Source organism: Artemia sp. Qi Xiang Cuo, chromosome 1 (genome assembly GCF_049724085.1).
Source record: "Artemia sp. Qi Xiang Cuo chromosome 1, ASM4972408v1, whole genome shotgun sequence".
Classification (NCBI taxonomy): domain Eukaryota; kingdom Metazoa; phylum Arthropoda; class Branchiopoda; order Anostraca; family Artemiidae; genus Artemia; species Artemia sp. Qi Xiang Cuo.
Genome location: NC_142794.1, coordinates 95,801,986 through 95,821,043, shown reverse-complemented (window position 1 = coordinate 95,821,043; position 19,058 = coordinate 95,801,986). Strand labels below are relative to the sequence as shown.

The 19,058-nt window shown below is 34.1% G+C and overlaps 1 protein-coding gene across 1 annotated transcript in view; it reads left to right on the top strand.

Annotated features, from left to right (window-relative positions):
• The window catches only part of LOC148956957 (WD repeat-containing protein 47), a 116,186-nt gene that overhangs the window by 5,501 nt on the left and 91,627 nt on the right, over nt 1-19,058 (top strand). The window contains exons 2-5 of the mRNA XM_089087925.1: nt 384-653; nt 7,186-7,874; nt 10,351-10,525; nt 16,558-16,674. Coding sequence (XP_088944051.1) covers nt 397-653; nt 7,186-7,874; nt 10,351-10,525; nt 16,558-16,674 — 1,238 coding nt within the window. The 5' untranslated portion in view covers nt 384-396. The remainder of the gene's footprint in view (nt 1-383; nt 654-7,185; nt 7,875-10,350; nt 10,526-16,557; nt 16,675-19,058) is intronic.

The following is a 19,058-nucleotide window of genomic DNA, read 5'->3' as shown; positions in this document are numbered from 1 at the left end:
TATATTTATTGTTAAAATTATTCAGCACTTCAAATTATTAATGGATTGACCTGCCCACAGGAACATTTTTTTTGGAAAGACTCATTGTCCTGTTGTGGTATATCTGATCCCTTAATGTTCCAGCTTCATTCTCAAGTTAATAGAACCCTTATTTTCTTTGGATTCTAAAAGTCCCATTTATGCTTTAATTTTTATAATGTAAGGTACAGATATCAAATTCATTGTTTTACTTTAGACACCCCAAAAAGAAACTCACAGATATGCCACATAAAAATGTAATAGCACCACTTATTGACACTTTACCCCAACATGTTTGGCTTGGTATAGTGTAATAGTGCTAGTAGATAATATATTTAATATCACATTTAATCATTTCATTTTAGGTTGGTTGAGGTTATGTCAATACCAAGTATGATGCCAAGAATATATATAGCAGAAAAAGATGTTGTCACTTTGATTCTTGAATTCTTAGAGAGCCGGAATCTTCACATCTCCCAGCAAAGCATAGAGAGAGAGACTGGGGTGATAAATGGCTGCTATTCTGATGATTTGTTATTCTTTCGCCAGCTCATCCTTGATGGACAGTGGGATGACATCCTTGATTTTATTGAGCCCCTGGAAACTATTGAGAGTTTCAATTCAACAAAATTTAGGTAATTTGTTTTTACAAAAACTTAGCTTGTGCAAGTGAGCTTCAACAAAAGTAACAACAAAACCATTTTGTTTTATTTTGTTGTTACACCCTTTTGTCTCGATTTTGTTACTAGTACTACTACTACTTCTAAAAAGTTACTGCAGCATGAAGCCCCCTGAGGCCAACACAGCTACACACATTCAAGGAGCATGCTATGGAATATTGGAAGAGGGATAGTTCAAAGGAGTAGTTGAAATGATGGTGCCCATTTTTTGGGCAGGTTTCTGAATTGGCGGTTTCTGTCATTTTGTTTATTGCAAAAAAAAAGTCTGGCCTGACCAAAATTCTATTGAGAAGAATTTCTGAGACGGCCACAATTGAATCTTGCATATCGTTTTTGCTTGATTCTTGTTTTTTGAAATTATTTTAACAGCATAATTTGGGGTTCATAATTTGAGGTTCTTTAAAAAAAAACTCTGATTTTTTTGTATTATTCTAATTAATGGCAAGTAATTGAAATTTAAATTGTTTATTTTTTCAATATTACATTTTTTATCTCATCCTGAAAGATATGCCAACTTCTTTTGGGAAGTACCTTATTTAGTAATTAGCATCAGTATGTGGTATTTTTTATTTTCAAATTAAAAACTATGTATACATATTTATTTTATACATCTTTGAACATCTTCAGGTCGTTCCAAAATGAATCTAACATCCAGTTCTAAAATTGGAACATCTTTGTCTTTATCTGACAAATAAATCAAACAGCTTGTAGCCACAAACTGTAAGTAAGGTGCAACTCCATCTAATAGTAACCAAAACTCTAAAAAACAGAATTATAATAACAAAGGATATAGTACATTAAAAGAATTGCTATTTTGGGCTGATGATCTTTTTAAGTTTAATGCTACCCATCAAAAGTCACTAGCCTCAGAACATTTGTCACAAGGAAAATTGCCAACCAACACCATTTTGTTGACTGGGACAGAAAGCTAGAATCTGTCCATTATCAAATAATGGCCAGTCCCCCACAGTTGGTGATGTTGAGATCACCATTCCCCCACTATCAATGCAGTTAAATCAGAGACTGGTACCCTAATTGAGGATTAGGCAGATCACTAGCAGAGAAGGGATAGATACACCTTGAACATCCTGAATGCTAAGACAGTGTCTTCTAAGCCGTATCTGTCTTCTGCTACTGGTTTGTTGCAACTAGATTTGACAGTCATCCATGGTAATCAACCGCTATTAACTGATGAAATCTATAAAGCGCATAGAAGAATGAAAATTAGTATGGTCCCAGGAGGATTTGGATGTGGGATACCTGCCAAACTACTTAAGTACAGTGGACCTGGGATGCTACCATTTGTACAATGGCTATTTTTGCTGGTTTGGAGGACAAAAATAGTACCTTAAGATTGGAAGAAAGGTCAAACTAATCTCTGTCTGGAAGAACTCTCTGTCAAACTAATCCTGATGACCCTCCTTGACAGAAGCATCAAGTTTCTCTGAAAAAAAAAACTAGGTACAACAAGTGATTTTAAGGCAGCCTTATACTAAGTTGATTACAGTTTCTATGAAATGTATTCGAAAGAAATTGGCCAGGCAGAGAAATAGACATGATTGATTAAGCAGATGCTCTGTCACATAGGCTATATAGCTCTACCCAAGTACTTGGACTTTGTAGCTAAATTTTTGAAGTCAAAACATGAGCATGACTAGCTGGTGTTGCAGCTCCCGTGTTTTTCAACTGCATTATGATCCACTGCATCATGGATTGGACTTCGAAGCATTTCACTTTTGGACTAAAGTTGGGTAATACAGTTCTTAGTGACTCTGGCTTTGTAGATGATATTTCTCTTGTATGCCAATCTGCGAGTAAGTGCAAAGCTAAGTGTATGCCAATCTGCGAGTAAGTGCAAAGCTCCCTAATGGTGCTAAACGAACAGGCTTAAAAATGCTGTCTGAAATCCACATGTTTTTTTCCCTATTTACATTCATCTAATTTAGATAAATCCCTCAAAAAGGCGACGGGTCATTTGTCTGTTTTGTGATGGGTCCTGGAGGTGAAAAACGGTATATGAAAAGGGCCACTTGCCCTCTGATTACTTTCAGCTCTTGCAAAGGGCAGCAGAACTTTAAGCTTCCGTTTATACGAGATTCCTCCCGATATTCTGCGACTAATGGTCCAGTTGGACCAGTTTTGGAGAAACAATCAAAGAAAGATTAACCTATCTATCATCAACGGTGAAGAAATGCAGGATTTCTTGTTTTTTTGTATAATTTCTTAAAACCGCTGATAAAGTGTATCTTGGACAAGTATACATGCATTCAGAATTTTAGCTACGGCTTCAAGAATTTTTAGCATGGAGCAAGGATGCTTGAGGGGTCTTTGACTTTGAGGGCTCTTCAACTACTCTCATTCCCTTGTATAGTGGGCAGCATTTGAATAGGTCATATTGAATGACTTCATTAACTGAGAAGAATATACAAAAAAAGGATAATAGTGAATGCCTGGGTTAAAAAGGTGACTGTTTAGCAGAGGGGATCCACATTATAGTCTGAAATACATAACTAGATGATCTCTTGTAGAAAAAGGGAGATAAACCTGTTCGTTTTGATTTTTTTCTGTTCTCAAGCTGAGTATACTCCTCATAGTAAGATTGTTAAAGTACTACGGTTTTTTTTACAGGCATCATTGACGGCTTGTAAATCTGCCACCTCCTTAGGTTTAAGGCCTTGAGAGGGAATGTGCTAAAAACACTGCAGGTTATACTCAGAACGCATGAATAGGGGCTATCTTCTGACTATTTTTAGGTTCTTACTATTAATGAATCTGTTAATCTTTTGAATAGGATTATTTCAAATTACGAATTAGTTAAGAAAAGGAATATTCTCAAGTACAATTGGATACACTACATCTAAGTAAAGATATTCTTATGCTCAGTATTTGAAATAGAACAGTCATGTGAGAGAAGCATTGGCTGTTCTGGCCTATCTGTCGCCCCAGGGTAAAATCTTGATTAGTGCGCCCCCCCCCCCTGTCTCGCACAAAATTTCCAGGCCAAATTTGATCAAAATTTTTATTTACCAACAAAATTACTTTCAATTTATCAATTAATTAATAACTTATTTTTTAATTTATTGTTTACATTATTTAATTATTATTGATTATTTTAATTTATATGTTTTAATTATTACTGTTTAATTTATTTGTTGTTTTAATTCATTTTTATTTTATTAATGAATTAATAATTTATTAATTATTTCCCTTTGTTAACTGCGCCCTTTACTGCATTAATAATATTAAAAAATAATACAACATTATTATAACCGTTATACTATTTGTTTGAATTTTTGCGCCCCTAAAATCCCAGCTCCTGAGGCAAGTACCCCCTCTGTCCTTTCTCTAAAACTGCCTCTGGAGAGAATAGTAGCTAAGTCAAGGCTCAGAGAGGGGATTCATGCAGTTGTGGTGCTTCTTCACCTTATGCTTACCTGTCTGTGTAAATATTTATATGAATAGAAAAGCTTTTATTTGTTAGGTCTATAAATATGCTCTACACTAATGGATTTAATTTGAAGCTCCTGCTTCTTGGAAATAAGGTAGGAATTCCGGAAACAATGGGGTGGACATTCCTGGATGAGTGAGCATTGGAATAAACTGTGTTTTATGCTAAAGTATTTTCACAAACTAAATCAGAGACGTGTATCTGTGCTTGCTGGTGGCTATTCGAATTACCAAATTTTGCGAAGTTTTTAGGATGTCGAAAGAGATGGAAAAAAAATAGACATCATATTCAAATCTAGATGATAAATAGACTTCCTAGAAGCTTTTTAAAGTTTTAATTGACGTTTTGGTATTGATCTTGGAATTTTGTCACTGTTATCTAGGAAAGAGCCAACCTGGGTCCATAATAACCAGAAACAGGAAAACGGGTAAAAAAAAAATATACTCGAGTGAAACATATATCATTATCACTGAGAGAAAAAACTACCTTTCCAGCTGGCAGCAGAGAAAATTACCTTTCCTGCTGGCAGCAGAAAAAATTACCATTCCTGCTGGCAGCAGAAAAAATTACCTTTCCTGCTAAATCTTCTAGCCTGTCATTGAACTTGCAAGGGCAAGTTGTCCTAGGGGCGTGCCAGGAATTGAAGAAAAAAAGAGAAAACTTTAGTACTAGTAAATAGCACAAATTAAGTATACCAGAAATACTGATAATACAAAAAAAATGTATGTATATGTGTATAAATAAAAATACATAATTCCTTGCTGAGTTGCTCATGGAGTCACCGTAACGACCAAAAAAAGAAAAAAAACGTCCAAATAATCCACTATACTCCTTCACACACTTCAAACAACAAAAGAAGAAGAAAAAAAAAGAAATACGAATAATAGCTTAGAATTCGTAAATAGAATACATTTTTTCCTTCAGTTTGTTTCTAATTTTTTTCAAGCCATTTTATATAATTAATTATGATATTATTACTAGTCCATAAATTCATAAATAAAATACAAATAAAAATGACAAATAATAACTTAAAACTCATAATTAGAATACATTTTTTCCTTAACTTTATTTCTAAATTCTTCAAAGCTTGTGGTGTCATTAATTGTCTTATCATCACTATTCCATAATTTTATTCCTCGATAAATAAAGGAGAACTTAGACCTTGTAATGATGGCAATTGGAGCAGACAGTGCCTTGCTTGTTTAATTATTATTTTTTTTTCTCCTTCTTGTCATTCTGTTTGATTTTAGTGCTATTATTTAATGTTATGTTTAGTCTCCCTCGCTCACAGGCCAAAGAGCCTTTGTGGGGGTCCAAAGTTTTGTAATTATTTGATTGATTCATTGTTGTACGAAATTTGAATAGCAATCTACAGTTTTTATTCTTGCGAAGAAAAACTAAAAACATTAGAAACATTTTCCCATTTTTAACCAATAAAAAAACTATGTCAATTAAAACAAACTATAATTTATGTTAAAAAATGATAAATGAACTTGTTTTATTTGAAGTTTAAAAAAAGAAAATTATCAGAGATGTAAAGAGCCATATTAAAACTAGAGACGAGGAGATAATAATTGAAATAGAAACTACTGTCAATAGATAAATAAAATCCAAAACGAAAAGAATTTGAAATGAGTAATTAAGTTAAATTTAAGTGAACAGAAATTAACACAAATAGGGGTCTATTTATAGACCCCTATTTATACAAATAAGGGTAGGGCTGACGCTTCATAAACCTTCTAAAGGTCAAAGCGTCATTTCCGCTATGCTGAAAACAAATATATTTTAAACTTGTTCTCTTCGTAATTATAATATTTATAGATGAAAATTGTTGAGACTTGAAGGTATTAGCATCATTATATATTAAACAATTATTCTTCTTTGATTAGCTCTTTTCAGTAATCTTGATTTTTATGGAGATTTTATTTCTGTTTTGTTGTTGTTGTTTATGTTTCGACAATTGAAAACCACAATGTTCACAATACGTTTTTTTTTTTAATGAGATGCATATATTATTCCAGCTGTTTAGAGCATTTGAGAATGGGGGAAGTTAGAGGTAGCACCACTCCTATTTGCGTAGCCTTGATTAGCTTTGAGATATTGTTTTTTGGTTGTATTGTCATTAATGTTAAACAAGTCGTTTTCAGTTAAGGGCACCCTGGCCTTTTGAAGGCTAAGGCAGTATTAGCCCTCCTCTTGTTTGAGATAATTTCTGTTTGTTTAGAGTTTTACTTGAGTTTAACTTGTTTTAATTTCGTTCATTATTTGATTTGGTTTGTTCACGTAAATTAGTATTATTTTTAAAACTAAAATAACACTATATTCGACACCATATTTTGTTATTTACACTAAATTTTTAATTTAGCATTATATTAATCTTTGATTTGATGTTAATATTGATTTTAATTTCAGTTTGTTTTGGGTTTCATTTATTCATTAATAGTATCTTCTGTTAGTTATAAGTTTGATTATTCTGTGGCTATTCCTGCTCATCTTTGGTCTAATTTCTTCCAAAAGCTTCTTTTTTTGGAAAATGTTTTATTAAATTGATTACTGAACACATAGGGTCCATGCCAGTGTTGAAAGCTTCCAAACCGTTATAGTTTTGAGTATTTGTCCTTTTAGCTGTTTTTTTCTTATTATTAGGTTTACAAGCATTGTGATTGTATGTTGTTATTTCAATAATGACTGTGATCATTTTCGTAATTTTGATTACAACTTCGTTTTTAGGAAAAAAGAAAAGTAAATTACTATATTGCTCAGTAACAGACAAGAACTTGTCCAGGTTTTTTTTTTCGGGGGGAGGGGGTAGAGTTACAAAAAAACTTAAAAAACCATCAAAAATTTGTTCATGCTCATTTTTGTTACGTTTTTACGAGTCAGACAAACATTTCAGGGAGGGGGGACTCAAACCCCCAACCCCCTGGATACGGCCTTGATAACAGAGATGACTGTGGTGCAGATATGTTGCGGTAGAATTGGGAAAAAAACGTGTAAAATTTATCTAGAAAAAGCATCTGATATATTCTCGCCTTTCAGGTATGTTGTCCTTAAGCAGAAATACATAGAGATGTTGTGTATTAAGAGTGAGGCAGATGAATTGTCAAACATAGAAGAAGCTGTAGACGAAATTAAGAAGCTACTTAGCCAGCTTAAGCCTTTATCACCTACAAATGAAGAGTATACACAATTGTGCTACCTTTTAACTATACCTCGTCTCAGTGACCATGCAGATTTTTATAATTGGAATCCTACGACTGGAAGAATGTCTGCTTTTCAAGCATTGTTACCATTAGTTGAAAAATTCCTAAGTAATACCTCAAAAGAGAGTACTAGCGTTTCAAAAAACGACAGGCTCGTAAATCTTCTTATTAAGGGGCTGCTTTATGAGGCCTGTTTAGATTATTGCCAGAAGAAGGCTCTATCAGTGAATGTCAGCATACAATTCAATAAGCTTCTTCAGTGCGAAAACATGCTCAGTGATTTTGATTTAAGTGTGGTTTACTGGCTTCAACATTTGCCCCATGATGCTTTTTGTAATCCTTTTGAACAAGCCACACTCAACATAAATGTGGAGAAATTGTCTAAGCCACTCCTTGAAGTCTATTGGACTGAACACATGCTTGTCACTCCCATCAAGCCTAAGCTTTTTCCCCACAACGTAATGCCACATGGACGGTTAAGAGCAGCAGATATCATGTCACGTTCTTTGAATCCAACTTCTGAAGGTTGTTTTTTGTGTAAAATTTATCTTCGTTACTTTTTTTCGGGGGGGGGGGGGGATCAAGACCTTTCAGACACTCAGCAAAGGTAACACTGAGTTGGAAGTAAAGACACTAGCTTTTAATCTTGGCCATTTAAAAATAGTTAATATATCTCTTTCTGACTTGTGTAAATTAACCATTGTTTACAGGCAGGTTTCAATTAATCATCAAAACCAATTACTTGATTATTAAAACTAATAATTAGGCGCTAATAGAAAAAGTGGTCTTGCTTGATCCTGGGTTTGAAGAACATTCTCTTCCAATTCTATGCAATTAGCCAAAACGTATAGTTTACATGTATAATATAAAGATTACGTAATATAATAGATCATAGATTACATAATAATATGAAGGCTTTTAGGGCTTTCCCTACTTCCTTTTCCCTTGTTATTCCCTTCCCTTGTTAAATGAAGTAATACAATTTTATTAAAGTAATGATTGTATTTATACTAATGCTAATATATGTTGAAATGTTGAAAAGTATTGTAGTAAAGTAATAATTCTATTGAAGTAATCATTCTCTTCCTATATGAAGTAATATAAAGGGTAGAAAAATCACTATGCTTTGTGTTTCAGAAAAGGGAGATCTTAAATCACTTTTTGAATAGAGTTCTCTTAAAGCAGTTCTAAAAGATATTTAGTACCTTTAATAGAAAAAATCTAGTTATTAATTTTCAATATGGTTTGTTAGGTCAGAGCAATAGAAGGATTTGTGGGGTTGAATTATGCCAGTGTTGACAATTGTTCCCTATTATCGAGTGGATTAACTTTTAATGAGAATTTATCTCTTAAATGCAAGGTATAATTAAAGGAGTGCTCTTTACTTCTGTTTGTATATTATCTACTTGTAAAATATCTGCCTATCAAATGTGTGTTCATTTAAATCCCTATATTAATTTCTTGGACTTGCTTAATTACTACTAAACTACTACTAACAACTCACCGCAGCAACAACCCGCCTGAGGCCAACACAGCTACACACGCTCCTTCTTTATCCCAATCTACCCAAAACCCCCTTTTTTACACCCTCCCAGGAAGTTTCTGTTTCCTTTAAATCTTTCTTTATGACGTCCTCCCACCCCAGACGAGGACGACCTGCTTTTTGTTTAGCCCTAGACGGTTGGCTGAAAAGAATAATCTTCTGTAATCTGTCATCCTTCATCCGCACAACGTGCCCTAGTCACCCCAACCTTTCTTTCATGATAGCCCTAGAGAGCGGTATTGAACCACATTTTTTGTACAGCCTATTGTTTGAAATACGGTCAGTCAGCCGGGTACCCAGAACAATCCTTAAGCAATTTCTCTGGAAAACATATAACAAATCTTCATCTGCTTTTCGGAGCACCCATGCTTCAGAGCCATATTTGGCCACTGTCATCACTGATTTCATTTTATCTCACATCAATTTAACGGTCATACATTTTAATTTAAAACTTGTCAAAAAATATAATGCATCAAAATTAATTCCCCCAATAGAAAGAATAATTCTTATGGCTGAATTTCTGAATGAAATCTATAAGACTAAAGCTAGAGAGAAAAGAAACAGAAGAAAAACAAAACATTGATTGACAGTACGAATAAAAAAAAATAACATGCATGTAAAACAATAAATAAAAAAATAAATAATTAAAGAAGTCTTATTAAAAGAAGAAAACACCCTACCACAGGTCAATAAAAAATGATTACCAAAAATCGAGAAATAAGCAATTATTATATCCCCGTCATCAAGGCTATTTCTTTTTAATTTGTTTTAAAAACGCCATCAGTTGATAGCATAAATCATTTTAGATATAGAAAAATTAACTGCAATAAATGATAAGAAATTAGTTCTACTGAATTAAAAAAAAATAATAATAATCATGTAGAGCTGTGTGAAATGGGCATAGACTGTGAAATGGGTATATGCCTTTAGCACTGGTAAGTTAAATACACAGAGTATCATTTCTATTTCTCCAGTTAAATAATTTGTCTATAAAAATAGTGAGTTTTTTGGACTACCTCTTAACTGTGGGACAGGTATGCGAAAAGTTCCAAAGCAGTCAGTAGCAGAACTCGACAACATTCGAAAAGTTGCCGACAAATTTGGGAATAGTGGAAGCACTGGCATTTTCTTACAGAATCTGCTGACAAATTTCACTAGGCCATTAAAACTGCCTATTAGTATGGCTACCATTCTACCCCACTTTTTGCACAGCAGCTGTGGGACTTTGGGACTACAGCCAAGCTCTCAGGCTTCATGAGGCTGTAGACCTAGCCGGTGTTACTTAGTCACCATATAATCTGTTGGTCTTCACCAACTAGTCAAATGATTTTAAGGTTGGATATTCATTTAACCATATTTATTTAATTTACCAATGCTTTTAGTTTATTAATGTGTATATTGCAGTCCTTAGCTCTGTTTATAAGTTTGCTTCCAGTTGATCAATCTTTATGCTTTTAGGGAGAACAAGGGTGATGCAGGCAATGACGAGGAGTAGTTTGTCGAGTTTTCAGCTGACAGAAACTGGAAAAAAACCTGCTAGTGTGGTTGACCAACTTTTCAGAGAAAACGTATCTGCTCGTCACTTATCTCCATTATGTGAGTCACCCGATGCTACAAAACTAGAAACTAAAGGGTAACTTTATAGCTATATTTTTGCTTTAAAAACTTGCTTAAAAAAGTTGGCTTCAAAAATTCTCGTTAGATTTAAGCTATGTTGCGCAAAAATAGTACTCATCAACAAAATCATATCAAAGTGACTGAATGTGCCTATTGATGACAATATTATTGGATAGCAACAATCCTAATTATCCAGTGTGGTCTATCCGCGCAATGTGATATTTGCTATCACAAAGATCAAATAAGTATATCTCCAGAGTCAACAACACTCCCTCAGCACCAGGGCATTGGGCTCTAAAATCTCTGCAAATTATTACCCATCATTCAGAAGCCTTTAGTTAATAGAAAATGCAGTCATGCTTGGCCTTGGTTTTCTGATTAGCTTGGAACTGTTTCAGGTCAAGATTCACCAAGTCTCCCAAGAGTATATTTCCGTAGACAAAACGTGTACCCGAGTAAGTTAAAAGGTGATGTGTTCACCTCAACTTTTAAATTACCTGTAATTTCTTGGGAATAGCTTTGAGGAGTAATTGCAAAACTTTCAGGGAGGTTGAGGGGTCAAGTGAAACTCAAATATTGACTAAAGAGAGGTGGCAGAGGTAAATTGAAATGTGATCCATTTCACCGAAACAGCATATTTGCAGTGTCTTGAGAACAACACAGGGAATGAAGTGAAACATTGTAGGTATTGTTGGGGAAAGGGTACAACATATTTTTGTGTCGGAAAACGGGAAAGGGGATACAAACATTTTCCCTTTATAAGCTTCTATGTGACTTATAATATCTGCACAGCTAAGAAGCAAGGTAAATGATAAAAATAAACGCTTTTATTTTATCTGTTATCAATATTTCATGTCTGCAAAATTCTTGGGAATGATTTGGCATGTCAAGTTCATACTTTTCAAGGAATTTATATGAGGGAGGGTGAGCAGATGTTGAATTTGAACTTGATGGAGAAGGTAGAGCTAAATGAAGAAGCTCTATGTGCATCTAGGATATCATAATATCATATCTACAATGTCTATTTTACAGCTTAGGGGATTGAAGTCGAACTTTTGGGTAGTGTAGACGAAGAAAGGTGAAGGGTTATGGGGACTTTGACCTTTGTGTCTAGTGGGGGGGGGGGTAAAAATATAGTCTTCGCCTGAAAAATTAGGCCTGCCTGAACGATTTTGCCCTATAAGTCACTAAAATAATGTTGGCTATATTAGCTTGGAGTATCAATTCGAAACTATTAGGAATGCTAGGGTGGTTAAGTTGATTTTAAGTTTGAGACTGGGGAGGAAGCAAGGTCTTTAATCCGCTTAAACTTTTTGGTGCTATAAGTCTCCATGGGCCCTACAATTTATTCATGGTTAAGTGGCGGGCAAATTAAAAAAGCACCTGTTGTGCCAGGCGATCTAAACAGCGTATCCTCATTATTCCTGGAAAGGCTTATGGAATGAAATTGAAACTTTCAGAGAGTGTTGAGGGGTGGGGCATGGACCTCGAGTTTTAACTTAAGGGTAGGGAGTAGATGGGACGGGTCAAGATGTGGTCCCTGTTCTGTTAGAAATTCTTGGCGCTAATAGGATTAGCATATATTTCCTGTGAAATAGCGATTTAGATTGGAAGAAACCATGTATATCCAGGCTATCAAAAGAATGTATTGCTTTATTTCTGGAACCGCTTAGGAGGTCGGTTTGAAATTTTTCAGGGGTTTTCAAGGAATCAAATGGGACTCAAATTTTGCCTTGGGGGAAGGAAAAAGGTAATTAAAAAAAATATGTGCATTCAGATTATCCAAATGGAATATCTGTAACTTCTCCGTAATGACAGGTGGGGATTATGTAGAAGTTTTTGGAGTGTTTTTGTAGGGGAAAGTGGACTCTATATTTTTGTTTTAGAAGGATCAGACGCAAAGGGCCGAAAAATGTGTGTTTCAGATCTGTCTCATATTTTTCCCCTCCAATTAGCTTAAAAATGATATTTGCATGTTAATTGGTCAGGCGAAACCCTATAGAGAAAGCAAGTTTGAAATAAATTTTCATTAGCTTGTGATGCTTGAATAAGTGTCCAATTTTTTGCCCTCTGATACCATAGGTTCTAATATGGAATGCTGGCAGGGTCTGAAAGAACTTCATGAAAACAAGACAAACAATTTAAAGATTGTTTGGATCTATGTATTACACCTGAAACTGGGTCAATAAAATTGTGATTTAACTTGCTAGTTTAGACTTAAAGGGCATGTAGATAGGGATAAGGGGACCTCAATGAAGACAAAACCTATTGAAAGATTTTTTTTTTCATTTCTGAAACCAAAAATAGGTCCATTTTTTTTCTCCAGATGACTAGGAACTTTCTGGGCATGCATGCTGGGTCCAAACAAACTAAGAGGGAGAGAAAATTCGACTTCTGAAATCGGAAAATAGGCGAAACGTTCTTTTCTTTTATTGGTATAAAATTTTCAGGGTAAAAAGAATGAACTAAAGGGACCCTAACAAGGACCATGGGAGTTCAAAGAAAAATGTTTTTATATTGATGCGTGGCACGAAAAATTTGAATTTTTTTATGCAAATGTGCTTCAAATTTTCAGGCCATATAAAAGCCTTAATTAAAAGTATAGGACCTAGAGAATTCAGAGTCTCATATAAGACAAGAAATTTGGGGGGGGGGAATCAGGTTTTTTGTTAACCTTTTGTTTCATTTATTTATTTTTTAAAGACAACAAATAGTCGCAAGAAAGTTTATCACACAAATATATTTTATGAAAATGGTAGATTAAGATACATTTATAATCAAGGATGTTTACGTCATGGAGCTAGGTTGGCCTCAGCCACATAGAACCCTAAGAATTAAGCTGATTCTCAGTCCATTTGAATAGCAATCTCCTTATCTACCCGAAATGCTATTACAAATTATTGAACGAATCTGTTACACAAAATTCCTATTATTCAAAAATTTAAACTGAATGTTCAAGTTTTGTTTCAAATTCAGATAGAAATCCAAAGTCTTAATACGGAAGCAAATGAACCAGTAAAAGTACTATGCCAATTGAAAAGAAATAATGCCGTGTGGTTGTTCAGACTTAAAACCGCTATGAAATACTGTAAACGAATGAAAGTAACCTAAAACACCATGAAACTAAAATTAATAATCACGTCGAACATAAAAAATAAATTGATTTTACTATAGAAAATAGTAAATCCAAAACGAAATAAAAATATTAATCGAAATGAACAATGAAGTCAAAATTAAAACGAAAGAAATTATTACAAATAAAAGTAGGGCTAACGACCAAAAAACATTCTAAATGCCAGACACTCATTTTTGGCTTACCAAAAATTAGATATATTTCCAATTTCTATTTCCTCTTTTATAATTTCAACGTAAACAAATCGAAAGTCACTGAGATGTTAAGAATCAGTCTAGTTTCATTAGTACTTATCAGTAATGCTCATTATTTGTTCTTGATGTTTTAACAGATTAATTGACACAGCATAAAATACCCATTGTTTCAATGGAATACAAATGATACCCAACACTTTTATAAAATCTGAAAGGGAGGGGGAGGTAGTTCCCTTTTTGTTTGCAATCTTAATTAGCCTTTGGGTTACCAATTGATATTATTATTTTATATAGTTTCTATAATTTTTATATCAAATACATTAGACTTTATATTTACTTAATAACGAAAAACGAGTTTTTTTCGTATTTCTAAGACTATTACCTCTCGACTGAGTATATACCCATCCATACCATCCATACCAATCTTCATAACCTCATATTCCGTTGTCAGACCTTCTGCTCACTGATTACCTACCAGTCGCATTTCCAGTGAGCGGGCCTCTGACTTGAAGTATCTTCCAAGTTAGCTGATTCGCGCGTAACAGCAAATGTACCAAGATACACAAAAATGTGTATTTTCAGCCAATAATTCTTAAACCACTATAAACTGTTTACGCAAATTAAGAAAAATTATATCTATAATTCTCATAATGTAATAATCTTATAATCTCTTGGCTCATAATGTCAATAAAAATATTAGTTCAAGTTTGACTGCTTCCTTTATTTATTTGGATTTCATGTAGCAAGATTTATTTGAATGTCTTAGTAATACTAGCTCTCCTGGTAATTGGACCTATGATAAGAGGTTTGCCCCCCCCCCCCTCCTAATCCTGAAATACACACACACAAAATTGAGATCTGATGTCTAGCCTTCAAAGAAAAAAGCTTGAGGCTAGTCCCTGCTTTCCTTAGATTCGTGTCGAAATTTAATGTTATTTCCCGCTAAACGTCCTTCTCGAAGAGAATCTATAGACCCACCTCCCCTTCCTCCTCTCCCTTGGATGCTAATTCGATCTGTGACTCGATATGCCTGACAATGCATGACTAGGATATTAATTGCTACTTCTGCCCCTGTTTGGTTGAAATCTTACAACTTGTTTTCGTAAATAGGTCTGCCCTGATAAGTATATTAGGTATCCCCCGATACTATTCTACAAGGGCCAGATTTATACTACATCACCGTAAGATACAAATCTTGTACTACATTTCTTCATGAGAGAATCGAGAGAAATCCCTTTCTGCTTCCCAACTGCTGTCGAGTAGGTCATGAGCTCAATATGGCTGAAAAGGCATGACTTGGGTATTATTTTCCTTTCAACTAAGTTTCGCTTACATCTGACAACTAATTCTGATAGATACCCTGTTGACTAGGGATCAGGGGTCCTTAAACCCTCCCCTGAATTTTTTGGATTGATTCTAGATCTTACAATACATGTCTCCATGTTAAGAATCTAGAGAAACCCCTTTCTGCTTCCCCACAGCTCATGAACTCGATATGGTTGAAAAGGCAGAACTTGGGCATTATCCTTCAACCCCCTCCTCTAGAGTCCAGATTGATTCTAGATCACCATAAAGTACGGCCTAATCACTAGTTTTGATTTGTAACCTCTTGTCAAGTTTGGTTGAGATTAAACAACCTTGTTTATAGTTAATCCTCCAGTAAAAGTGTTTTTGGACTCTGTTTTCTCTTGCAGTCGGATAGGGTCTAGAGCTTGAAAAGACACATATTGAAGTCTCAAGTTCCTTATTCTTTTTCAAAATCCAAACAATTGTTTCTAGAAGATATTGTGATTCTAAGAATTAAGATTGATCTCTCTCATTCACAGTGTGCCAGCCCCCCCCCCCCCAAAGAGCAGTTTGTGTATTCCCCCTAGTCTGATTTACTGTTGGAAAACGCCTTTACAATTGATTTTGTAATGACAAGAGTGAATTATGTCTTGACCCTTTAAGACATGATTATGACACTTACTTGTACTTCCAACCAAGGTTGGCTGGTTTCCGACACCCACTTCTTATAGATATCCTGATTTCGAGACTTTACGCACTCTTTTAGAGAGCCTTGACTGTGTTTGAGAATCAAAAGGACGTTAGTTCTTATTTCAAACCAAGTCAGGTTGGGATTTGGCATTCTCTTCTTATAGATGTTATGATGATGTAGTTATATAATTTTGAAACCGTCCTTTTCCTGTCCTCTACAGAGGTAGGAATGGACATGGAGGCTCCCAAGAAAGTTTGGTCGAGTCCTGGTAGCGTTTTCTGTAAATCCTTGTTATGATTTCAAGGTTACTTAATGATCAGGTTTTAAGATTTCTGCTCCTCCTTCCCCACAAAGGTTGAATTGACCCCTAACTAGTAAAAGGCAGAATTATCACCTCAGAGCTTAATTCTAATCTGCGTAAAACTTGGTTGATATATGACAACCCTACTTCATATTTGCTTTTCTTTTACCTGGTGAACTCTTCTCTTTCGATTTTCTGATGACAGGAATTAAGGGACCCTCCCCATTTATCTTTATTTATTCATTAAAATTTGTTTACTATATATAATTTTTTAATTACTTATTTATATTATTTTTTTTATTTACTATTAAATTATTTTTAAATTTATTATTACTATTTTCTATATAGCTGGCCTATTTTTAATTTAGATTATTCATAAGTAAATTTTGTTCATATAATTAATTTTGAAACTAAAAGATCTTAATACCAACTTTTATTTTAGTTTGCCTTTATCTTCAGAGAAGTCAAGTATCAATCCAGTTCTAACAAGCGTGAATGACACTCCAGAACAGAAGCTTATAGTTGAGTATTTCAAAGAACGAAAGAAAGATTTGCTGCTGTAGGTATTTTCTTCCTCCTTTTTATTGTTATTTTCCTTTCCTTTCCTTTCCTATTGCTGCTGTAGGTATTTTCTTCCTCCTTTTTATTGTTATTTTCCTCTCCTTTTTTTAATAATAGCCATGTATAGGTTAAACCCGTGAAATTATAAAATAATATAATAGGGTAAGACACCCAGTAGTCGGACACTTTAATCACTTTGAAAACTTTTTGACATTTAAACTACTCTAATTACTGTATTATACCACCTAGAAACTTAATTTTTGTATCAAAAAATTTCTGAAGAATTTTTGAACAAGAAGGTTACTAATTTAAATAGTTTCACTTGTACAGCGCCTCCTATTTTTGAATTTACTAACAAGTGACAATTCTGCCTAAACTCGGACATACAAACGGGTCATTGTAAATTGGTCATTAAAATAGTATAAAAGATTCTGTCCAAGAATAGGCAGGTGGCCGACTACTGGGTGTCTTACCCTATGCTTATTTTCGTATAATAAAATAATCGACACGAAATTCTGAGTTTTTGCGGTGGAGGGGGTTCATTTAGCTTTTGATTTTTTTCTCCTGAATATAATAATTTCTCTTGTCGACACTTAAATTCAACTACTATTCCTCTGTAGTGTCCCTATACTTATGTTTAATATTGACTAATTTGTATATGAATTAGTTATAAACTATGCCAACAAATAGCAGCTTATGTTTCTTTGATATAGATAATAGGCATTTGAAGAATTCTAATTTCTCTTAAAGAGGTAGCGCTTTAGTTGTAAATAAAGTTCCTTTATTTGGTAAGTCATTTCTTCGAAAGCTTCCCAGATTATATTTTTGAGAAATAAATATTTAGATTATTACAAAGCCGTAGTCAGGATTTTTTTTTTCGGGGGGGGGGGGTCACAAAGAAAAAATTAAAAAACGCATCAAAAAATTATTTATATACGTTTCTGTTACATTTTTATGCGTCGGACAAAAACTTTAGTGGTGGGGCAGAGTTCAAACACCCTAATCTCCCCTGGATACGGCCTTGGATCAGTCTTTGAAATAAAAACCTTCTGAAATTATTTGTGCGAACCGTGCAAACGCTAAAGCTAAGGGCACTTTTGGGAGAAGCACTTTTGGGAGTTTGAGTATTCGCTCATTTTTAAGTTTTCTTTCTTTTTTTGTATTCAGAATCATTTCTATTTTAAACAAGAACAGCCGAAGGAAAAGGATAGGAGACAGCAAGCCCTTCCCTTTTAATTCATGACAAATACTTATAGAGTTTATATCCTTCTTTTTAATACTGAAAATAAACCAGACATTTCTGTGCCAGGGGATCTTTTAGTTTTTCCTTTTTTTGGGAAATGTCTACTTGCTGAGACTTACACTCCCACAAGTAACAAGAGCACGAAAATAAATATATTCTCTCGGTAAAAAAAACATTCTAGACGATCCCTCCTTTTTCTTGTATCATGGAATAAGTAAATCTTACTACACACGACTTGTCGTAATACATTAGCTGTCAAGCCAATTTTTTTTCTTTTGCCATAACAATGACAATTCGTCTGTCTGTTATGACAATACATCATAAACAACAAGTAGAACAATAGAGAAATGTTTTATATAAGACATTAGACGCAACTTTAAATGAATATTTCGAACCTGTATCCAAGGGCCGTCCTCAGCAATACAAATGTAGAAAAAAGCAAATATAAAGAAGTATTACGTTTAACAGAAACGTAAATAAACAATTTTTTGATGCTTTTTTTAATTTTTATTTCTGCCCCCCCCCCCCTCCCCCCGAACAAAAAACCTGGCTATGGCTTTGGAGTGCAACTGCTTAAGAGAAATTAGAATTCTTCAAATGCCTATTATATATATCAAAGAAACATAAGCTGCTATTCGTTGGCATAGTTGGCAATCAAAATAAATAGTAATACTTCTTTAAATTGGGATTTAGGGGCATATTCACTTAATGCCTTATTTATAAATTTAATTAAAATGATTTAACTAATTATATTAAAAAACCAGTAAACAATTCCACTCAACCTATTACGGATAAACCTTCTAGACTGGCTGCCAAGAAGGCAAGATTAGCTTCAAGAGCTTGTTTGTAAATGTTTTGTATTCCATTTGAATGAATTGTCTTTTTTCGCTTTGATGTACCAGTCCTGGTTGAACTTCCTTGAAGTAATGATGCTAAGGCTGTTTTGAAAATATTTTAGTTTCAAAGATTGTACTTTAAACAACGTAACAACGTTTCTAATTTCAATTGCCTCTCGAACAACTTGTTTTATGTCTAAATCATTACTAATAAGGGAAGTTTCTTCAAAAACAATTTGATGGCTAGGATTATCAAAGATATGACTGCTTAAAGAAGAATCAAAGGAAATATTTGTACTATTA